Raw genomic sequence first — 24,899 nt, 5'->3', positions numbered from 1 at the left:
ACAGCCATAGAGAAGCAAGAAGAGGTCTGTACGGAAGGGTGCATAATGACATGTCACACGAGCAGTTGGCACACTTGGCACATACAAACAAAAGAAATTTGTTGGGAAGTGAGGTATTACCACGCAATAGTGAAATTAAGTAAAGGAAACCCCAGTAGAGGGAACATTATTAATTCCAAAAAGAAGCCTGCCACATTGAAAGCACTAAAAGAGATAACAAAACAAAAGGCAAGGGCAAAATGGCACACAAAATCATGCCTGAGAATATCACTTTTGAAAGTGTAATGGGAAGTGAATGCAGGACCTAGTGGGAGAAAACAGAAGCGGATCACTCTTTGAATAAGGTGTTGTGCACAACAAAGGTAGACAAAATAATCTTCATGCAAATTTTTTAATTGAAGGAGTTTGAAGCTATACTACAGAATTTAATCACAGGTTATGAGAGATCATATCATAAATCTATAATGAAGTATCTCTAGTAGTAGGTGATAGTTTCTTATTCAGTGGAGGAAATAAGTAGGGTTTTCGAAATTCCTAATAGAGGGCAAGAACTGGAAAAAACCCTTATGATTGTAGAGGACAAGAAGTGGTTGAAACCAATGTGCCGAAAAGATCTTACAAATTTTGAATGGGAACGAATCTTGAAGAACAATACGGGTCTCAAGAAAACTTTCATTATAAATGATGAATGGTGATGTATAGTAGATTGAGTGAAAAGTAAGCTCACAACTGGGGGCCACACTTCAGATATTGACCTTTGGATGTTGCCCATAGTGGATGGACTATATAAAGGACAAGTGTATAATTGGGCTCAATTTCTTTCTGATAGACTTCGAAAAATCATGAAGTTGAAACTTGAAACACAAGGCTTTTTACATGCCCCATCATGTCGTGGCTTTATTTTTAGGAGTATGCACTCAGGTGAGCAACGAGCATCGAGGGACTTTGATGCCAGCCAATAGGGTGGCACTCTACAAACCTGTTATGACATACTAGCTCCATATCGGCACCATGAGTGTAGGATTTCACAGTGGTGGCAAACCAAAGAAAAAGAAACCAAAACAAGCAGTTATGGTTGAGACACTCGAAGAGGATGAAGAGGATGAAGACAGTTCAAAAGAGGGGGCCAACAATATGGATTCATCTTCCTCAAACTCACAAAAGGCAAAAATCCACCTAAGTCATCTATAAGGGACTCCATGGGAAGCTACTTTCTTACCACCTGCGGAGGGGCCACTTCCAATAGGAGTATCAAAATCTCTAGAGATTTACCATAACATTACTGGTGATCTCGAAAAAACTGTTACAGTAGATATTTTCGAGCCAAATTAGGAAAGAGTCGAGAAAGGAGCAGGTGACATGAAACAAATTCCAACATGGGGGGCTTCCAGAATATCACTTCCGAGGATGGTGCCACTAATCTCTCCAAAACAACACTCCCGTAATAAAGTAATAGATTTAAGATGCCAAACAAAGTGTGCACATAAGGTGAGATTGCAAACACCTCTAGGCCCAGAAGTATTACATCCAATTTCCCTTGTAGTGTAGTGCAATCGACAAGAGCGGTGGATAACCAGCAAGGAGAAATACACCCTCAAGAGAGTGTGACGGCTATGGCTATAGCTGAAACTATCTTGGAAGGAGCTGATAGGTTACTTGAGGAAGAAGGCATGGGGTCTTCCCTTCTATGGGAAGTTGTTGAGAAATAGGTAGAGATACAAAGCAAGTGTGCGGAACCTCTGGACACGGTTTCTTTTATAGCCAAGGTAGAGTTGTTTTTCACCGAGTTGCATACCATGGAGCATTCTACTAGGGAGCTCATGCAATAGGTTAGGTCTCAAAATTTGCAAATTGTCATAATAGTAGCAGAAGCATTGGCCACATTTATGCAGACTGCCTGCCATATAGATTGGGGACTGTTAGAGCAGGGTGGATATTCAAAGGAGGATGTGGCCACTACATGGACAAGCAATTCTATCATTTCCAGTGGATAGGAACAATCACCACCCCTCATTGAGGCCCAAACAGCTATGGAAGGTGCCTTTCAGGGAACCTTCTTGGAACTTCAACAAAAAAAAAAGCTTCGCTAAGGTGTGGGGGCTGGAAAGACAAAATCTTCAACATAAGTGGGAAGTAGAAAAAGGTGCCATGGAGGAAGCCTAGAAAATAGAGAAAGCTAAATTGGAGAGCAAGAGCGCCACAGTAGAAGCCAAGAAGATCGACGCTTTAAGGGTACTGCAGGGTGTTCAGACAAAACAAAAGATAGTGGAACAGGACCTACAGTAGCTACGGCGAGCTCCGAGCAGAAGGATTTCCTACCATCCTTCTTTTTGAAGTCAGTTCTTTTTGTTGTTTTCATGTTCAGCAGTCATTTGGAGGACGACTTCTTCTTTCGAGGGGATAGATGTGGTCAAAATAAAGTAACTATTGTGTTTAGTACTTGTTAAAGCTAGTCAAGTTGTGTAGTTAGGAGGTGAGGGAATACGTCACTTAGTTGGAAACCAACTGAGCCTTCTATAAGTACTTGGAATATTATCAATGTACTCATGTTATTTTTGGTATTAATAAAAAACCATTTCCTCCCCTACTAGTATTGTGGTATTAATGGTTCATTCCATGTTTTACTTATGTGTATCTCAATTGTGTTATTCTGTATGATTAGCATATCTCTGCGAACTTGAGTGATATTTCCAATCTACAGTCTGATAATGTTGGTTAGTTTTTTAGATGCTCGAGCTCCTTAACATCTTTGGGTCACATTCAAATGGTTTATAACTCATCTTGGGTGCAGCTGTTTAGATCGATCGATATTTTTAATATGATCACTGGGTCCCATATTCCAGTTTGTTTGAAGCTTTTCTGAATTTTTTCCTGGGTTCTTCATTGAACACTATCTTATGTGTTAATAGTTTAGTAAGAGGCACTATGGGAATCATAAACATATTCTGTAAAGCAAAAGACTCACTGAATCAAATATAAAAAGAACTAATGCATGCATTAATTTTGGCATATTCGGCCTGGGATCCTATCCTTGGATCGGGTTAAGGATTAATACAATGAAGGCATAGCTTCAGCAAGTCTCAGTTTTGAGTACAAGGTTTCTTCATTAAAACTATCTGAAGAGGGAATCTGAATAACTGACATAGGTGTTAGACTTATTTAGAGGTTGTTAAGCTAAAGTTTAATGCATAGGTGGAATAGCAAGACTATACACAAATTAATCATGTAAAAAGTAACCATATCCATAAAGTTAAGTAAAATTTAAAGGATCTCAAGGATATCAAATACAGGGATAACTAATTTGATGTTATTAACTAACAGATCTAACATTATTTTGAGTTGCAATATTGATCAGCAGGTAAGCAAGGTGTAACCTATCTATCAAGAATTGCAGAAGAAGAGTCCTTTGCATATTAAAAAAGTTTCACCTTTCACCCTGCCTTTGAATGGCAAATCAAGACTGTTATAGAGATCTTTGCAACCAACAAAATCTAGAGCAGGATGCTAGTCATTTATATTGTATTTAATAACAAAAATTGGAAGTGGTAACTCGGGTATGCCCCTTTTAATAATGTAATAATAAAGGACTATGATCCCAGACAAGACTGGAGGTTTTTTTCTCCGTTCTTTCCTAGCAGTGCCCATTTGAACAGAGAAACTCTGATGTATTTTATTAATTTAATATAATCAAAAGGCTTCGGCCGTTTACCAGTTTTTTTTTTTTTAAACTATTTCCTACAACTCCTTCATTTACAAAACCACTAGAGATGCAAATTAGAAAACCTCCACACTATTTCTATACTCTATGAGCACCATCACCTTACATAAAACTCCATTGCAGAAATACTTCAGATGCATATTAGAAAACTTCTGAATCTAATGAGTGCCATCACCTTAGATTGTGCCCCTTTGGAAATCAACACTTTCAAACTTGCCAATCTGCAGTAAAGGTTGCAAGGCCAAACATTTCCCTTTCCTTAAATAAAAAGGTAATGAAAAAATCAAAATAAACTGAAGCCACCAGGACAACTGCAATGAGAAGGTACAATTCATTGAAAGTTTCGTCAGGATTCAAGCAAATGACACTACTGCAGTTTCGAAGTCAGCTACAAGGTCTGTATGGTTGGTTTCATAGTCATTCAGTTCCTAGTTCTTCAATTCCAACTCAAAACCCTAGTCTTTACCACAATTTCTCAGCTCATTTGCACATCTCATGTCACATTAGGTTATGTTCCAAATCATAGTCATCAATCAACAAATCAGATGCACCCTTTCTCTCCTCTTTCTGTACTTTAGCTTAGAGCACTTTCAATTCCCATCTCTATTTTTGTTTTAGTTTGCATGGTCTTTTCTTCACAATATTACTTTATTTCTTAGATACCAGTGCGTTCAGGAATTCCTCGGATGCTGGTGCGGGTGCTTAAGGATGCACAGATGCATTTTGGTGCTGCACCAATGCACACAGGAAGGTCTTCCAGCACCTGTTGATCCGTGTGGGATACATCCGAGAGCATCTGGAGAGAGCCCAGACAGCATCTGGGCGCATCTGGAGAGCATCTGTATAACAAAATCTATAATGTTCCTTTCGATTGATAGCAGATTTTTTATAACAAAATAGCTATGTATAAGAATTCTGAAGCAACCTTATCTATTCAATAGATGACTACAGTACTGATTCACAGAGCTAAACATTAAGATAGGTCTGCAATTATTTGTCTGACCTTAACGAGCAGCAAACTGTCAATTCTGGGTGCTTGATGAAGATAATACCTTAAATATTGAACAGCATATATATATATATATATATATGGACGAACCCAAACGCATCTGAAATCCCCCAAAAAGAAAGATTCGTTCATCCACGCATCAACACAGTGCACCCGCATCAGCATCAGAACCAGCATCGGTAATTTAGCTTTATTTCATGTAACAGATGCTTAATATGGTAATTGAACATGTTGGCTAAAAACACACTAGCCTGGAAATAATTTAAACCCTGGATTACAAACTTAAATTTATCATACAGAATACGACTTGGCAGGCTGCCATATAAGGAAAGATATATGACCCAAAAAGGTTTCAGAGTCTGATGTTTTAAACCAAGTTTTTTTGCATTTGGAAAGACATCTACTCTATCAGAGGTTATGAAAACAAAAAACACAGTTTTAATGAAGTTCAAATTGCACTTCTGTACTTTGTTTCACTCAGCAGTTAAAACTTTACTCCAATGTTGTCAGAAACAGAATATGAACTCTGACAGAAGAAACCTTTTCAATAAGTAGCTGGAAAAAAGATATTATAAAATGAGGAAAAGGATCAAAGAAACAAAGAATGGTAAACTGGGCCACAGGCCAAACAACACCTCGGGCTTTCTCTAGTATTAGATATTGGATTTTGTTGGCAAGGGAGAGTAGAACTACCTGTTTTGAAACAGAATTTTTTTCATTGATTGCATCAGAGGTTGGACTTCTTGAATGATTTCATCTTCTCGTGCAATTAATAAGTCTGGATGCTTTGTACTGAATGTAAACTGCCTTGCTCCTCTACCTCGACCTCTGTCACACCTACCCCTAGACCCTCTGTGCCTAACACCCATACCCCTGCTGTGACCACCTCTTAACTCCAAATTATGTTCACTATGTTCCCAGGAATGCTTCAAATGATAAGGTTCAGTATCCATGGACTGCTTACTATTCCAACTTTCCTGGCCACTTTTAATATCCGACTCCAGGGTCCCAGGATTCCTGACATCATCAGTTGCATTTTCAGCAAGCATTTTTCCTTTTCCAACACAAGAAGGCTGGGATGCAAAAGGTTCCGTCAATGATTCTTTCTGACTATTATTGTCCATAATCTCTGAACTCCAGCCATTACTGGCTATATCTTCGGAATGAAAATTATTGGTCAAATCTTCAAATGACATTGATTGTTTAATATTCCAGTCACTTTCCCAGGCTCTGTCACCCCTGCCCCTACTGCCCCTATCTCTACCACCCCTACCTCCCCTATCTCTACGACCTCTGCCCTTACCCCTACCCATATCATAACCTTCACTTGCTTCAGTTGTCTTCAAGGTAGCCTCAGAAAGTTTGCCAGCGGATTTGTGTTCACTTGATCCCCAAGAAGGCTGACAAAGATGGGTATCAGTCTCAGTTGCTGTCGATTGTTTACTACTCCAGTCACCTTCCCAGCCTGCATTGATACTTGAGTCCAGAGGTACTGTATTCCAGCCACCATTGTTTGTATCTTCAGGAAGGACTTCGTCACGCTCAGGAATTCCCCAGGAAGGCTGAAAAAAGCATGGTTCAGCCTCAGCTTCAACAGATTGGTTGCCATTCCACCCACTATTTATGCCTGTTCTAGTGTTTAAGTCAAGGGTATCTGAGTTCGAACCATTATTAGATAAATATTGAAATTTCTGGGGAGAGCCTCCATTTAGCTCAACTGTCGGTACTGATGAAGTTTGATTTGATTGCCTTTTCCTTCCAAGTGGAACTGTATTTGCCCCCGTTGGTTTGAATTTTCTAGAAGCATCACAACCTTGATATCCAAACTGCAGAGAATCATTCCTAGCTTGTTTGCCACTCGAGATATCCTTTGTATCATATTCCCTGACCTGTTCAAACTGTTTAGGGTTAAAATTATCTTCCACAGAACTATCTTTCACATTCCCACATCCACTATCCCAACCTGTTACTTTCAGTTCAGTTTCTGTTTTACTATTCCATCCATCCATATGCAATACCTTTGATCCAAGCAGCTTCTCGTTGCTGGAAATTCCATCCCAACCACTACAAGAATCCATTGTTTTCTCATTTGGCTTGGAATCTTTATTCAAATTATTTACCTCATCAGACTTGCCTTTGTATGGTTCCAAGTTGTGTTCTTTTAGTTCGAAATCATTTGCAGGTACATTAGTTTTATTTTCCCAAGAAACTTCTTCCAAACCATTCAATCCATCATCTGTTTGTGGTGCTTCAAAGTGTTCCCAACCAGACTGTACAGCAGCTTGTGAACAGTTGCCATTATTTTTCTTAGTCTGCTCAATATTTGAACAAGCATCCCAACCTGTTTTCTCAACTTCATCACAGCTAGGATTATTCCAACTCTCAACCTGCAATTCTTTTTCTGCCTGTCGTTTCTGACTTCTAGAAATTTCATCCCAGCTATCCATGTGGGTGGGGGAATGGCTGTTGGAGTCCCAAATATTTTCCAAATTGGTCTCAGAACTATCCTCTGGACATGGTAAAGTTGGCTCATCAAAATCTGTCCCTAAACACAAGCTTGATGGTGCAACATTTGCACACGGCGCTATGCCTACAATTTCAAGGAACTCACACACGTCCATCTCTTTATGTTGCAATTCCAATGGTTCTTTTACTTCCTGCAGACAAATAAAAAATTAATGATTCTAGAAAAGAAGCTACAACAAAATATTTTGTCATATCATCTGCAAACTGAAATACAAATGGTCAGAGACAACATTTATCTGCATCAGACTCAAGATCAATGAAGAGATTGACAAACCTGATTGGAAAAAAGATGCAACATTTAGATGAAACGATCATATACAACATACAACTAGCATTTGGAATGATTATATGATAGTAAAGAATTCTCCTGGATATTCTGTGCTATAAAATACACTCCATTATAGGAAGGTAAAGCTTTTCAGGCTGTTTTCCCATTAAACAATTCTATATATTGTAATAATACAGAGTACCAAAATTACCTCCACGTCATGCCATAAAACATCAAAATTGGAACCAGTACCAACTGGCGCCCGTTTACCCCATGAACAACATGCAACTGCATCAGAAAGAGTGTCTCTCACACCTTTCTGAGCTGCTTTTCCAAAGCATTTGATGGGTACCTGCATATGCATGCCTCCAACAAATAACCTTGCTTCAATTTAAAGTTCCCTTTCACATGAATTGTCAGACATTGTAATAAGCAGAATATTTCAAAACATCTTACTCAGCTCTCACCTTCAAGGTACCTTCTGTAAAGGGTACAGGAAAATCCATAAAGTGATAAAAATCTCGATAGCCAGCAGGGTTAAAACCAATAATATTTCCAGTATAAGTAATGCAATCAGAAACCAACAGCAAGTGTTCCTTGAAGACATTCTTTCCAACCATCTCTAGTGCTACAGAGAGTCGCTGCATTATAGTTACAGCATTTAGACGGGATTCAGCTGAAGAATATGGTAACTTTTGCAGATATATATAAATCTATTTGAATAAATACCAAGGACAGAATTACAAGATTGAATCGCAAATTGAGAGTTTGAAGGGGATAAAGCTAGTGTATACCAAAACAGTGAACGTATCCAACGTAAACAAGATATGTTGACAGAACAAGAATGCAGAAAGAACATGACAACTTACATAATAAAGGAATCATTTAAGATTTCTAGGAGCTGCAACATTCCTGAAGAGAGAGAGAGAGAGAGAGAGAGAGAGAGAGAGATCCTTGTAACAACTTTAGACGATGAATGATGCATCCTTATCCATGGTGATTCATTGTTATCATTAATCTTCCTGCTATACAATTCTGATTACTTGGTAGTGTGTATGCGATTGCGGATAACATGTGTATCCATGAATTTTAAAGTATTTGGTGAACTATGCATATGTCATATCCTACTAAGTCTTTATTTTGGGTTCTAGTTGAAAAATGGTATACTGCCTTCGAACTGATATAATAAGTTGGAAAATGTTTGAATATTTAGTATGTTATATTGTTAGTTGGCAATGTGAATTGGATGGTTAAAATGTAATATAGAGATGAGACAATTAAATTATCATTTCAGTATTGCTTTAGTTATTTATATTCAATTACTCAAAGTTGATAATGGCATGTGCTAGTAATTAAGATGTTCAAACCAAATAAATCTGCAATGACACGAGAAAATCTAGTTTAGTTGACTTCTGACCAGCCACTAAGATGTTCAAATAAGATAAAGCTACAATGCCACAAGGGAAAGTCTAGTTTAATTGACATATGACCAATAAAAACTAACAGAACGATCTTCAATCAAATTTACAATCACTCCCAAATGACAAAGAAATGACAAATACTATTAAGATAATATCTTTAATATCTTTATCAAGATATTATCTCCTTAGTTAAGTACTTTCTATAATGGTCAACTACTTGTTTGTAGTCCATCTTTCAGTCTAGATCGGAATGTTTCCTATCTTGTCTCTTTTGTCTCCAGTCTAGATAAGAATCTTTCCTATCCTGTCTTCAGTTTTGTTTCTAATTTCGTCTTCAGTCTACGTTGTTTCTTTTAGAAACAAGATCCTTGTAATTCTTTTTAAGGAACACATTTGTTCCTCTGTTAATCGATCATCTGAAAATTTGTTAACTTGCCAACTCTTGAATCTTGTAACAAGGTATCGAAGCTTGGTATCAGTACTGAACAAATACTTTAGATTTTTGAGATTTTTCACATAAACCCAACTAGGGTTTCAGTTTTGTTGTGAAGACTTTCGTCTATCTAAATCTTGGGGGTATTTGAATCTTGGAGATCATCACATTTTTTCGACTAGGTTATTTTTCAAAATCTGAAAATCCCGAACAGGAAAATCACGCCATTAAAATCGTGATTTACTGGTGTTCTCGCTCTGTTCGCATTCGCATGTTTTGTCCTCTCTCTGCTCGTGCTCACGATCTGGTTGCTAATATTTGTTCTCTGCTTGCGTTCACGTTCGCATTCGACCACGCTGCGCTCCTTTTCTACTTGCAGCCTGCGTGCTGTGTCGTGTTGTTCACATGACCTATTCAAGGGTTTCGTTTGTTTCTTTCTTGCAACCTATTTTTTTACTAGCACGACCTATATTCATTCGGCTCTACAAACAACTAGTGTTCACAATTAGGCCTCCGAGTTCTATGTGTTACATTCATGTCTTGGGCATTCACATTGCTTACTGGTGTTTCGCATTCTGTAGGAGCCGAGTTGAAGTAAGAATTTTTTTTTTCTCTTGAGCTAGCGACCTTGCACCGTTTTTGCTTGAAACCCTAGCTTTTCAAAATCAGATTCCTTTTAAATAACAGATTCCTTGTGGGTTTTTCAAGCTTCTATATGGGTCTTTGTCAGAATTTTTTGGGTACTTGTTTTTTTTCTCAGTCAGCTTCAACATTGCCTTGAACTTCGTGCAAATGGCATCTTTGACTAATATGATGTTGGAGGGCAATCTACGATTCAATGGCCACAATTATAACCATTGGAAGCAGCACATGTTAACCATCTTCGAGTATCATCATTTGGATGAGCTTGTTCTAGGCACAAAGACTCGTCCGACCTCTGACCAAGTAGAACAGGACAAGTTTGATGATCGCAATCGAGAGGCTGTTATGCTTCTCAAGCTCTCTACTATCGATGATCAGCTACCGCAGATTCCTTCTGGCAAGTCAACTGTAGAAATTTGGAAATATTTGAAGGAGCTACATGAAACATCTGACAAGAGTTGGGCATTCTTTCTGAATAATTAGTTGTTCTCCATTATGATGGATGAACATATGTCCTTGCAAGAGCATGTAACAAAGATTAAGGACATCCACAATCAGCTCGAAGCTATTGGTTGAAAAATAGAGGAAGAGGATATGGTAGTCATCACTCTGAAAAGTCTACCATCATCTTATGAGCACTTCATAGAAACACTCAACATTACGTCAGCTAATGTTAATATGAAGTTTCCAAAATTATGCACCAAACTTCTGTAGTAGGATCGTTGTAAACAATAGTTTGGCAGTGTAGGCGTACTTTTAGTACCCGTATTTCAAAACTTCAAATATTTGGTTGTCCTAGTCAGTTTTCTCATAAGTTGCTTGAACTTTCTTTAAACATGATGTGGTAAAAGATGAAGATCATAATCTTGAGACGCAAATGTAAAAGTTTTATGGCTCAGATTCAGAAGTTCAAATGTCAGAGTTCAGAGCCAGATCTATAACTACAGATTCAAGCATTTGATGTTTTAATTTGCTAGTGGTTGCATAAAAGTAAATGGAAGCCTCTGTTTGAAGTAGTGGAGAAGATGAAAGCAGAGCTAAGGTTATTATGCCTTATATCTCTAATGTTGACTGTCACATCAAGTTCGATTACAAACTTTTGTATTGAATCAAAGTACTATAACTTCTCTCCATCCACACGCTCTGAGATTGAAAGAAGTGACATATCTAATGGGTCTATATCCCATGGACACAAGCTACTGGATTATACTATTCACAATTCATCGAGGCGTGTTTTGAGTAGTGCAATGCAAAATAACCGCAAACATGTATAGATGTTCCAGTTGATATCTTGATTGATTCGATTGATGCTCTTAGACATAGTGAGGCTATAAGCAATGGAGATATGGGAGATCTATATAATGACCTTACTTTAAAGGAGGACGGATTGAATGAAAGCCTAAAGAATGTGCAGCAAAAATAGAATTCATCAAAAGAGGACCAGAATGAAACCCATCACAAGAAACCATTTCAGAAGATAAAGTTGAAAGAAAGTGCACATTTTAAGAGTCTGTCTGTAAAAGATATGAATTTTCATTTATCACACCATGTTAAAGAGTTAGTTGGGTTTGGAGCTCCAGGTCACCCTGTCAATCGACGGCTGAAGCTAAAAAAAGATTGTGCAAGGACCCCCTTATTTTTACTTCGAAAATGTGTATAATACACCAAAGGGTGTATGGGCAAAAATTTCCCGATATTTCCATAATATTGAACCAGAATTTGTGGATTCAAAGTACTTTTTAGTTTATAATAGAAAACATGGCTACGTCCATAACCTTTCTATTGATAATCATTTTCAGATTTTACCTTTGCCATCCATGACAATTGAAGAGGCATTTCCTCAGTATCAGAAGTATCGGCCATCATGGGATAAGAGAACTAAACTAAACTGCATAAAGATAGAGGTAGGAAGGATTCCATTATGCGATAGACTTTGGAATATTGTCAAGCTTTCCAACGAAGAACCCACTCTTGAAGAGCACGATATTGTACTTTTCCAATGTAAAAAGTGGAACTTGGTATAGGTCTGTCCAGATCAGCTGGCTCAGCTTGAACCACATGAAATGGAGCGTGTGTTAGGATATGATGTAGGGCACGCACGTGTTTGTTCTTCCAGGAGAGAGTGTATACGATCTCTTGAAAATGCATTTCAAGTAGAAACAGTCGGATACCACCTTTTTGTTTTGAAGTCTATTTATCCAAATGGGATAAATGTGCTTTCTCTATTCTCTGGAATTGGGGGTGCTGAAGTTGTTTTACATCGTTTGGGTATAGTAGTCAATTCTGTTGTATCTACAAAAATTTGCAAACAAAACAGGCTTATCCTTAGAAGCGGTGGAAAGAAAACAGGACTTTGTCAGTTTAAGAGCATGTAGTTTCTTAAGTATATCTCATGATCAATGTCATTGTGATCTTCAAACCCGATGGAGGACATTTTGACAAACATTTCACCTGAATATGACTCCATAACAGTTTCATATCCGCAACTTTATATGGAAACTGTTCAAGATCTCTTGGATCCTGCCAATGACAATATTCCCATTGTGGAAGACCCAAAGTCAGCAAATATGAAATTAAATACCGAATATTCTCGAAGTCATGCAATCTTGAGGGAAATGACTTGTCAAGGGTGCATGAAGTTGTTAATGCAAGCAGGCTTTTCAGAACTCGAAGCAAACGATGTGGAAGTGGTTCTTGAAATAATGCCTTCAATAACCATGGATCTTACATGTAATACTGAAGGTGAGGAAGCCATTCAAGAAAGTGACATTGTCATATTGTGAGCTTGGGTTTCATTGAAACGTGGGAATAATCTCATTGCTGCTCTTCCTCATGCTCCTTACCTTCCATATCAAAAAGAAGAAAACTATTGGCTCTTGCTCGCTGATCCTATTTCCAATAATGTTTGGGTTTCACAAAAGGTCAATTTCATTGACGAGGCTAGTGCAGTGACTGCTGCTTCCAATGGCATTCAGGAATCCTTGGAAAGCTCTGGAGCAGTGCGAAGGAAATAAATGCAGCAATTAAGGACGCTGTCGAGAGAGTTAAGAGTGGGTCAAAATTAGTCATGGTGAAATTCCAAGCACCCACTAAAAGTACATACAATCTCACGGCTTACTGTTTATCTGATTCTTGGATAGGTTGTGACAAGAAGATTAGTGTAAAATTGAAGGTCTATTCAGTTCATCTTATTGAGCAAATGAAGGCAAAAGGGCAGAGTCATTTCTTCCCTCTTCATTATGTTTCGAAACCATTCGATTCTGGGACTTTTGATATTCATGAAAACTAAAAGATCATGAGTTCTTACGAACTCTATGCATTGAAAAACTCTATAAATATTGGGGGAAAACAAAATGATAACGGTTTGACTTTTTCTACCTACAATCGGAGAGCTAGAGTAGAAGGAAAAATTGTTGATGTAATAGACTTAATATTGCAGAGTCAATAGAGGAGTATTTTATGTCAATAATTTCGGTTCATTTAGTTAGCTTGTTGCTTCTATGGGGCTTTCTTTTAAATCTGAATTGCAGGAAGAAACGAAGGATTTTTCATTCTTTTTGTAATAAGGATATGAATTAATCAAAGTAAGATGTGCTTTGTGAGATTTAGGGAAAGATTCAGGAGAAGATCTTAATCATTTCATTTAAATTTCTATAGATAGTTGTTGGGTTGTGAATTCATAAGATTTGTCGATTCTATGGCTTGGTTTATAGATTAGTAAGTATTTCTTTGCCTGGATTAAGTCCTATGTAGGTTTAATTCGGTTTGCCTCTCCTACTCTCGGGTTAAGAGCATACCTCGTGTTAGTTTAGGAGCAAAACATAATTCCTTGAATATTATTCAAATAGGGAGCTGTACCTACAAATTCAGAGAGAAGCCGGTAATTAGAAGCGGCTTTTCAACTGTTGTATTCAGATATTGTTCCTAATTTGGGCATTAAGAGTCATTTTCATAAGAAGTAAGAAAGGACAAATCTGTTTACCAACAGGCAGCAATGCTTCTACAGCCTCCTTAGAGCAGGCATTTGCTACAAAATCCTTTCAATAGAACATCGGCAACCATCAGTCTTCTCAGCGTTTCCAGAATCAACCTTCTGCTCAATCCCTGGATGGCTCAACGAAGCAAAATGTACAGTGTAATTACTGTCACAAGTTTGGCCATATAAAGTTTGAGTGCTGGCAATGTTTGGCTGCCCAAGCAAGGCAAAATGCTTCCCAACCAACAACACAAGTTGTCGAGCTTCCTGATCAAGGTGAACCTGCATTTTTCACCTTCTGAATCTGTTTCTATTTTTTTGGGTTTGTTGATTTTCTCCTCAAAAATCATTTCATGCTGTCTGTAATACACAAGGTTGCGGGAGATTCTAGGTTTTACCGTCTTTCCACAAAATCGAAGTTTTGTAATATGTTTTGAGTCATAGCACTCTTCTAGCAAAGCTTCTTGGTTTCAACATTCTGTAGATCCAAGGAGGGTCTCAGTTATCCCAAAATGTTTCAATATATGTACGTTGACCATTAAGGGAGGGTATTAAGATAATATCTTTAATAAGATATTATCTCGTTAGTTAAATACTTTCTATAATGGTCAACTACTTGTTTGTAGTCCGTCTTTCAGTCTAGATATGAATGTCTCATATCCTGTCTCTTTTGTCTTCAGTCTAGATAGGAATGTTTCATGCCTTGTCTTTAGTTTTGTTTCTAATTCTTTATAAGGAACACATTTGTTCCTCCGTTAATCGATCATTCGAAATTCGTTAATCTGCCAACTCTTGAATCTTGTAACAAATACATATCTAAGTTGCATTATTTCAACTACTATGTTTATTTATGAAATCTGAAACAACGTCTTTGTAATTCTTTATAAGGAACACATTTGTTCCTCTGTTAATCGATCATCTGGAAATCTGTTAATCTACCAACTCTTGAATCTTGTAACAAATACATATCTCACTTGCATTATTTCAACTACTATGTTTATTCATGAAATCCCTCTTGCATTTAACCATGGTAAACTAAAGCATGAACAAGAATGAAACCCGTTGTAATTTGCATTTCAAAACCTTTCAAAATGTTTGACAGGCTTAGCAGACATATTTATTATATACATCTGCTGCTACTATCACTTTGCAAGTTCTAAAGAAACCCTAATGGAAAATGGATCCTCAACAATGAAAACCCCAGAAAGTTCTGCACATCACTTTGTAAAATGCTGCAATGACCAAATCTCTATTTGTTGAAGAGGACCAATAAATAGTTCAAACCCTAGATATTGATACACAAACCAGAACCTAGAGCTAAAAAAGATCCATTGTTTTGTAGTCATGTTCATGGATACCCTAGTCAATAAATTACTCTGAGGTCTATCAAAACAACACACCATAACATTATTTACACTAATTACTGACTTGCAGGGTTGGAATGCTAGTGCAACCTAAGCACCATGGAATCCACTCAAACAAAAACCAAAAAGAAAATAAATAGATGTTAGGGTTCAACAACCCAACCATATACTAAATTTCATACAGAATCAAAACTACACTCATGTAGAAAAATGTTGAGCCCAAAAAACATCTTAATCATTGCAACTTGCAACTACATCATACTAAAATCTGCCATTAGAATCATTTACAGTTGCTTAAGGAGCTATCTAATGGGGATGCAAGCAGAGTGGGTTTAACCATAGAGGAAACTTCGTAGTTAAGTGCACTTGAGATGGAGTAATATTGGGATGTGTGACCTCCTAGGAAGTCCTAGTGCTTTACCTCTGTGAGCATCACATATAACCAATTAGTGCTAAGTGTTCCAATAATTGTCAAGAGAGATGGGTTTGGACCAATGATTTTGACTAAAAAACTACACAATTGAACACTGATAGCAATATCACAATTTTTTTACTGTTTAGTTTTCCAAAATGACATGCGCTCCTCAAAATTATTTTTCCATTTTATTTTTTTGTTGTGTTGTTTGTAGTTTCCAAGAATAGCTACAAGTGTTTCTAGCACCGGGAACTGCCACTTCAAAATAGACTTGTGTTACTCGTCTCCCCTCCTAGTAGACACATCTTGGAGACTTTTTGCATCTCTAAAGACCTCAGAAAAAGCTAGAGACTTCACTACAAAGTCTCCTAGAATTTTTGAATCCACAAGGCAAAATCTCCCTGGGAACTCTCGATAAAAAGAAACGTAAAATATAATATTAAATTATATTATTCATTTTGCCACTCGTTTTAATGTTTTTTAATGCACAAGTTAAAACCACAAACAATTTAAATGATTTAAGTAGTTATTCAAGTGGAAGGAACAACTATATTTAAAGTAGCTAAAAATTTGAGGAATGTTAAAGATAATAGCAAAAGATGGAACAAGGAAACCTTTGGGAACATCTTTGACAGCAAAAGGAGGATTTTAGAGGAATTAAAGGAGATTCAAGACAACATTCAGTCAAAGGGTTATGACCAAGTGTCTAGGAAGAAGAAAGATTTGAGACTGATTGAGATGATTGATATTATCACCAAGGAGGAGATGTATTGGTGACAACGGTCTAGAAAAGTTTTTTTTAAAGATGGGGATAGGAACCAAGAAACTCAAACCTCGATTCTATGGACCATACAGAGTAATCAAAAGAGTTGGATAAGTAGCCTATGAATTGGAGTTATCGAGCAATAGTCAAATCCACAACATGTTCCATGTATCCAGACTCAATAAGGTTTTGGGCCAATAGGTACCACCCTGTGTAGAACTTCCCCCTCTGGATGACAAAGGACTCCGGTTGGAGCCGGAAATAATTTTGGATACCAGAGAAAAGGTGCTAAGAAATAGAACCATGAAAGAATTCTTAATCAAATGGAAAGGAATGCCTGTTGAAGATGCTACTTGGGAAAAAGAAGAAAACCTCAAGTTGCTTGAGGACAAGCAAAATTGAGATGGAGTGACTGTGATAACCCGTAATAATAAATGTAATTTCCTACACAAGAATTTATATTTTTGTAATAATTATTATTAGTAAGTAATAAACAATAAATGTAATAAAACATATTTTGTGATAGTGATTATAATTGAAGGAATAAGAAAACACAAATAGTGAGTAATATCATAATTCATATTACAACAATAAATAATTAAATTCTAGTGAACAAATAAAAATAAATAAAATATAAACTTAAACTAATGTCTATGACAAACATAACAAATAAAATGTTATACACTAAATCGATTCCTAAGAGACACGACTAGCCGACAAAGCTGTCGTATATATCATGAATTGAATGTAGGGAGGAAGGTACAGAGGAGGAAAAGCATAGGAAACCGAGAGGAAGAACCACACAGACGTTAGTGAAAGGAATCGATCTGGGACTAATATCTACAGTCATAGGTATCATCACCTCACCATAAGACACCACACAAGTGTGATTCATTACACAAAAAGATAAGAAGATTGCTCAACACCAAACATCGCCCTTCATGCAGAAGCCATCGCATGCGAATCAAAGGTTTCTTAGACAACAAGCAATAGAAGTCTTATGCGATTCTACTATCACTAGAAAAGGAAAGAACCAAAAGCCGAATCTACATACAAAGAAGGCTTTCATGTGGCCGGCTAATCATCCAAAATTACACTAGTCTGAATTTGAGATTTCTGATTACACACCAGCATTAGACATCAAGAAGATAAGCTTAAAAGTCTGCATCCAAACCAAGACAACAGAAACAAAGATACATAATATATCATTAAGAGACCTGGGAGCACTTAGGTAAGGAACATCTGAATGTCTAGTTTCTTTAGAGAGAAACTTAGAGTAAAGACATTCAAATAGAGGTTGAGATTCCAAATAGGAACTTAGAGAAGGATTCATCTTTGAATCCTTAGGGACAATATATATATATATATATATATATATATATATTGTAATGTTCAAACATATGCATATGTCAGAGGGCCTTGATAGAGGTGTGATCATACCAAGTGATTAACCAAAGATCCAAAAAAAGACCTTAGTTAGATGCTCCTTTATGACGATCACTTAATCGGGAAGCAATTTCCATTAGAGGGTTGGGTGATTTGAAAGGAGACTCTTCCGAAGGATTAGAAAGGGGTTATACGGGGCAGTCTTTATATTATTAATTTCATGTTCCAATGTGAATTTCAAACATTTTTTATTTGTACTAACAACTTGATGCAAATTGTGATGTGAATATCAGGATTTAACTGTGTGATTTTGAGTCAAACTCGATGACCCATGTTTCATGAGTAGTGATTCAACATGAATCCATCTCTCATGAGAATAAATGGAACACTTAGCACTCATTGGATCTAGGTGATGCTCACAGGGGTGAAGCACCGGGACTTCCCGGGAGGTCACCCATCCCAGTACTACTCCAGCCTGAGTTCTAATTTCAAATACAGATCCAAAAAAGGGTTCATTACAGTGGTATCAGAGCATAATCCTGCCACCCTGTGGATAACGGCTAATGCAAACTTACAAGAGAAGAACGAAGACAACAATGAACGATTTAGCAAATGAAGTAAGGTCATATATGGAGCAAACCAACCAAAGCAATCAAACACTATTATATCAAATGGAGAAATCAAACCAGGCTCTCCTACAAGCTTTACAAAACATGGGAAATTCAATCAATAATTTAAGAAATCAACCAAACCTGGGGAGAGAAACTAGTTCAATCCATTCGAAAAATAATAATATAACTTCAAGTTCAAGTTTTCCCCAACCAAAATTTCTACCTAGAAGAAAAAACCTACGAGAAGAGGAAGGGGTAGAACAGCCCTTAACCAGCACAGAAGATATCACAAGAATATATATGCAGCATTGGAACCTCACATTCGAGAAGTAGTCTCATTTAGGGAATTTTGTACAGATAAAAGGAGAGAAATACCTAGAGGGTACGTAAATGAAGAACTTAAATGCAAAGTAAGGTCGCAATTCCAACTTTCAATGGATCAGAGGAAATTTCAGCTCATCAGTGGTTAGAAAAACTTAATACATTCTTCATCCTAAATCCTATGACAGAGGAAGAAGCCCTCCAATTTGCCATAATCTTTTTGGGGGGAGCAGCAAGTGATTGGTGGACACAAGTACGTATCTCATTAGGTCATAAAAGATGTGAAATCCTACAAGGAGTTCTCCCAAAAACTCATAAACTGATTTGATGAGAAAGATACTGAATGATACTTCCAAGAGTTAACACACCTTAAGCAAACAAAAGCCCTACAAGAATATATAAAGAAATTTCAAGAAATTTCAGTCATGGTCCCCGATTTGTCCCAAAAGAGGCTCACACGAATGTTTCCAGAAGGTCTGAAAGAATCTACAAAAACTATGGTAGAACCCCACAAACCACAAAATCTAAAAGAAGCCATAAGGAAAACAAAAATGGTTGAATCTAGTAATAAGGAAAGATTCTGAAATTTCCCCTCCAAAACTTTCCCCATAAGTGAAGGAATCAGTAAGGAAAACCAAGATAAACCATGCTACTTATGCTACAAACCTTGGAGCTTTGGACACAAATGCCCTCTACGAGAAGAACTAATCCAGAAGAATTTGTACTTTAAATGTAGGGAGCCTTGGGGACAAGGACATCGATATAAAAGAGGACAAGTAAATCAACTTGAAGAAACAAATAAAAGAATCAGAACAAGCAACATTCGCAGTCATATCTCAAGATGAGAATAGGCCTTTTTGTATCAAAGGTTTGCTTAAGGGACAAAAGGTGATTACGCTAGTGGATACGGGAGCTTCTCATGATTTTATCAGCAAACACTTGGTCAAAAAAAGAAGATTAAAAACTCAAGACTTTTAAGGTTGTAGGGCCACGTTGGCAAATGGCACACTGAATCATTGTAAAAAGATGTTTACACAAGTGGAAATCACCACTAATGGACATATAATTAAAAGAAACCTTTATGTAGCAAACATACAAAATGATATCATCTTAGGAATGCCGTGGATCAACTCCCTAGGACGTTTCATCATGGATGGGCCAAATCTAGAAATATGCTTCAAACATGAGGGGAAAGACATAACACTAAATGGCTGATGGATCAGCAAGGGTAGTGTCTTGTAATAAAATGAAGAAAATCTTAAAACATGACCAAGGAGAAATCATAGCTCAATGTATGATCTTGGATAATAACCCCACCAAAGAAAAAACAATTACATTTAGAGATTCAACCCATCCTTGAAAAATATAAAAAGGTGTTTGAAGATATACCTCTTGGACTTCCCCCTAAGAGAGGTTTTGAACACACCATTGAATTAGAAGGAGAAAAACCAGTAATCACTACACCTTATAGGCATCCCCACAAATATAAAGAAGAAATAGAAAAAACTATCAAGGAACTTTTAGAAATGGGGCATACAACCAAGTAATAGCCCATTTGCATCATCTATGGTATTAGTAAAGAAGAAAGATGGAACTATGAGAATGTGCATCAGTTATCGGGCATTGAATAAGAAGACTATCAAAAATAGATACCCTGTCCCTATAATTGATGAGCTAATGGATGAATTACATGGAGCTCATTAGTTCTCCAAGATCGATTTAAGATCCGGATACCACCAAATCAAAATGAACAAAGATGTACCAAAAACAACATTCAGATGCCACCATGGACATTTTCAGTTCCTTGTACTTCCCTTTGGCCTCACAAATGCACTAGCAACTTTCCAATCCTGCATGAACCATAATTTTAGACAGCAGCTACACAAATTCCTTCTCGTATTTTTTGATGACATTCCCATTTATAGTAAGACATGAGAGGAACATCTAGAACACATCAAGGAAGTCCTTAGTATTTTATAAGGAGAAACCCTTGATGCCAAAATTTCAAAATGTGAATTTGGACTTAAGGAAATACTTTACCTTGGACATAAAATCAATAAAGGAGTAGTGTGGACGAGGAAAAAATCAAAGCTATCAAGGAATGGCCAAAACCAAAGACTCTTACACAACTCAGAGGATTTGTGGGATTATGAAGTTACTATCGAAGGTTTGTTAAAGGATTCTCAAAAATTGCAACCCCTCTTACAAACTTAACCAAGAAAGGAGCCTTCACTTGGGATGACAAAGCACAACAAGCCTTCAAACAACTCAAAGTAATTATGAGTACATGCCCAGTATTGGCCATACCTGATTTCTCCATACCATTTGAACTACAATGTGATGCCTTGGGAGACGGAATAGGGGCAGCACTGATGCAAAGGAAACACCCTATAGCTTTTGAAATCTGCAAACTCACCGGAGTTGAAAGGCATTATTCGATTTATGATAAAGAGATGTTGGCAATAATGCATGCCCTAGCAAAGTTCTAACAGTATTTGGTTTGTGGAAAATTCATAGACAAATCAGATCATAATAGCCTACGCTTCTTCTTAAATCAGAGGGATCTAAATGACAGAGAACATAAATGGGTGAGCAAAATTCAAGCCTACAATTTTGACATAGAGTATGTTAAAGGAGTGAATAATGGGGCAGTAGACGCCTTATCCAAAAGATCCCCACATCAACCATATTTCTTGTATTTCAGGTTCGAAAGAGGATATAATAGCTGATTATGCGAAGGATCAAATTGCAATATAAGTAATCGAAGGGAAGATATCCAATGGAGATTTTAAGATCTCTAATGACCTCATCTTCTACTAAATAGGATAAATATGAAGGAATATCATAACAATCCCTTGGCAGGTCATCCTGGATACTACAAAATGTATAAATAGATAAGGGAAAAATATCCTTGGAAAGTTTTAAAAGGAGACATACAAAAATATGTACAAGAATGTAGGATCTGTCAACAAAACAAATTGGAGCAATCACACCCTACAGGGCTGTTACAACCATTTCCTATTCCAAATAAAAAATGGGAAAGTATATCTATGGATTTCATTACAGGGTTACCAAAGGTTCAAGGAAGAGATAGCATCTATGTAGTGCTACACAGACTCACCAAACTTCCATACTTTTTTCCCATCTCTATAGAATATAAAGCACCTCAATTCGCAGAAGTATTATTTTTAGGAAATTTTTCGTCTCCACGGATTACCCAAGAACATTGTTAAGCGATAGAGACTGCAACTTCCTCAGTAAATTTTGGCAAGAATTATTTAGACTAGCTGGGACGTCACTGACTCCTAGCACCAGCTATCACCCCCAAACTGATGGTCAAACTGAGATCGTAAACAAGTGGATAGAAGGATATCTAAGAAATTATGTCACGAGACAGCAAACAGCTTGGATCAAATGGCTACACTTGGGTGAATATTGCTACAATACAACATATCATATGTCCATAGGGATGAGTCCCTTCAAAGCATTCTACAGATATGAAGCTATGACATTTGGAAATCTAACCATCCTTGAAAGCAGAGTACCTAGCGCAAAGGAGTCCATTCAAAGAAATATTGATATCATAAAGGAACTGAAGGATAATTTACATATTGCACAAAACCAACAAAAACTATATTCAGATAAGAACAGAGTAGAGTGATCATTCTAAGAATGGGATCTAGTGTACCTATAACTACAACCCTATAAACAATCGTCTATTAAGAAGAATGGAACCGAGAAAACTCAAACCTTGATTCTATGGACCATACAAAGTAATCAAAAGAGTTGGAGAAGTAGCCTATGAACTAGAGTTACCTAGCAATAGTCAAATCCACAAAGTGTTCTATGTATCCAGACTCAAGAAGGTTTTGGGCCAACAAGTAGCACCCTGTGTAAAACTTCCCCTCAGGATGACGAAGGACAACTCCAGTTGGAGCCAAAAAAAAATTTGGATACCAGAGAAAAGGAGCTAAGAAATAGAACTGTGAAAGAATTCTTAATCAAATGGAAAGGATTGCCCGTTGAAGATGCTACTTGGGAAAAAGAAGAAAACCTCAAGTTGCTTGAGGATAAGCAAAATTGAGACTACGTCACTATGATAACCCGTAATAATAAATGTAATTTCCTACACAAGAATTCATATTTTTGTAATAATTATTATTAATGAGGAACTAATAAACAATAAATGTAATAAAACATATCTTGTGATAATTATTATAAATGAAGGAATAAGAAAACACAAATAGTGAGTAATATCATAATTCATATTGCAAATAATAAATAATTAAATTCTAATAAACAAATAAAAATAAATAAAATATAAAGTTAAATTAATGTCTATGACAAACATAACAAATGAAATATTATACACTGAATTGATTCCTAAGAGACACGACTAGCCGACAAAGCAGTCGTATATATCATGAATTGAATGTAGAGAGAAAGGCAAAGCGGAGGAAAAGCATGGGAAACCAAGAGGAAGAAGCACACAGATGTTGGCGGAAGGAATCAATCTGAGACTAATATCTACAGTGACAGGTATCATCACCTCGTCATAAGACACCACACATAGCAGGTGTCATTACATGAAAGATAAGAAGACTGCTCAATGCCAAACACCGCCCTTCGTGCGGAAGTCATCACACGCAAATTAAAGGTTTCTCAAACAACAAGCAATAGAAGTCTTATACGATTCTACTATCACAAGCAAAGGAAAGAACTAAAAGCTGAATCTACATACAAAGAAGGCTTTCACGTGGCCGGCTAATCATCCAAAAATACACCAGTCAGAACTTGAGATTTTTGATTACACACCAGCATGAGACATCACACAAGGAAAGAAATCAAGAAGATGAGCTTAAACGTCTGCATCCAAACCAAGACAACAGAAACAAAGATACATAATATATCATTAAGAGACCTAGGAGCACCTAGGTAAGGAACATCTGAATGTCTAGTTTCCTTAGAGAGAAACTCAGCATAAAATAGATGTTAAGATCCTGAATAGGAATTCAGAATGTCTAGTCAGAGTAAAGAGATTCAAATAGAGGTTGAGATTCTGAATAGGAACTCAGAGAAGATGAATCCTTAGGGACAGTATATATATTGTAATGCTCAAACATATGCATATGTCAGACGGCCTTGACAGAGGTGGGATCTTACGAACTGATTAACCAGAGATCCCAAAAGAGGCCTTAGTTAGATGCTCCTTTATGATGATCACTTAATCGAGAAGCAATTTCCATTAGAGGGTTGGGTGATTCAAAAGGAGTCTCTTCGGAAGGAATAGAAAGGGCTTATAGGGGATAGTCTTTATATTATTAATTTCATGTGAATTTCATACATTTTTTATTTGTATTAACAATATGATGCAGAGTTCTACTTTCAAATACAGATCCAGACAAGGGTTCACTACATTGCCTTCCCTTCCAATGATGAAATTACTAAGGTTGTTTTTTCCGTTGAGGGAGACAAAGCTCCTGGCTCGGATGGTTTCCCCTTCCTCTTTTTTCATACTTATTGGCCTATCATTCAAGAGGATTTTTTTAATGGTGTTAAAGAGTTCTTTGGGTCTAGAAAACTCCTTAAGGAATTCAATGGTACTTTTCTGGCATTGATCCCCAAAAAGCCTGGTGCTGATTGTATGGACGAGTTTAGACCAATCAGTCTTTGCAACTCTTTTTATAAAATCATATCCAAAGTTCTTACTCTCAAGATTTTTACTTTATTACCTTCTCTGATTTCGAGACAGCGTAATGGGTTTGTTCCAGGCAAGCTGATTTTGGATTCTATCATTACAATTCATGAAAATATTCACTCCATTGCTAATTCCAAGAAAGAAGGATTCTTATTAAAGCTCAATTTATCCAAAGCTTATGATAGGGTAGATTGGGAGTTCTTAAAATATGGTCTAGACACTTTTGTGTTTCATAAAAGATTTTTGGAATTAGTCCTTATACTGGTTTCCTCTACCACCTTTTCTATTATTGTCAATTGTTCTTCAACTCCTTTCCTCCGAGCTTCTCATGGCTTAAGACAAGGGGAC

General features: G+C 36.9%; 1 protein-coding gene and 1 pseudogene across 3 annotated transcripts in view; one reads left to right on the top strand and one right to left on the bottom strand.

Moving 5' to 3' along the window:
• Positions 1 to 24,899, bottom strand: part of LOC149573020 (DNA-directed RNA polymerase V subunit 1-like) — a 323,206-nt gene that overhangs the window by 62,738 nt on the left and 235,569 nt on the right. For 2 of the 3 annotated variants that reach the window (XM_089814168.1, XM_089814170.1), the window contains 3 exons: positions 7,989 to 8,162; positions 7,733 to 7,873; positions 5,421 to 7,384 (listed from right to left, as the gene is read on the bottom strand). In XM_089814168.1, the coding sequence (XP_089670294.1) occupies positions 5,421 to 7,384; positions 7,733 to 7,873; positions 7,989 to 8,162 (2,279 nt within the window). The remainder of the gene's footprint in view (positions 1 to 5,420; positions 7,385 to 7,732; positions 7,874 to 7,988; positions 8,163 to 24,899) is intronic. The other variant, XM_089814169.1, reaches the window with a different exon arrangement.
• On the top strand, positions 10,168 to 12,392 carry LOC149573022 (DNA (cytosine-5)-methyltransferase DRM2-like; annotated as a pseudogene).

The sequence above is a fragment of the Cupressus sempervirens genome, chromosome 2 (genome assembly GCF_028749045.1).
Source record: "Cupressus sempervirens isolate cs-2001-9-10 chromosome 2, ASM2874904v1, whole genome shotgun sequence".
Classification (NCBI taxonomy): domain Eukaryota; kingdom Viridiplantae; phylum Streptophyta; class Pinopsida; order Cupressales; family Cupressaceae; genus Cupressus; species Cupressus sempervirens.
This window is presented reverse-complemented; position numbering and strand designations above follow the sequence as displayed.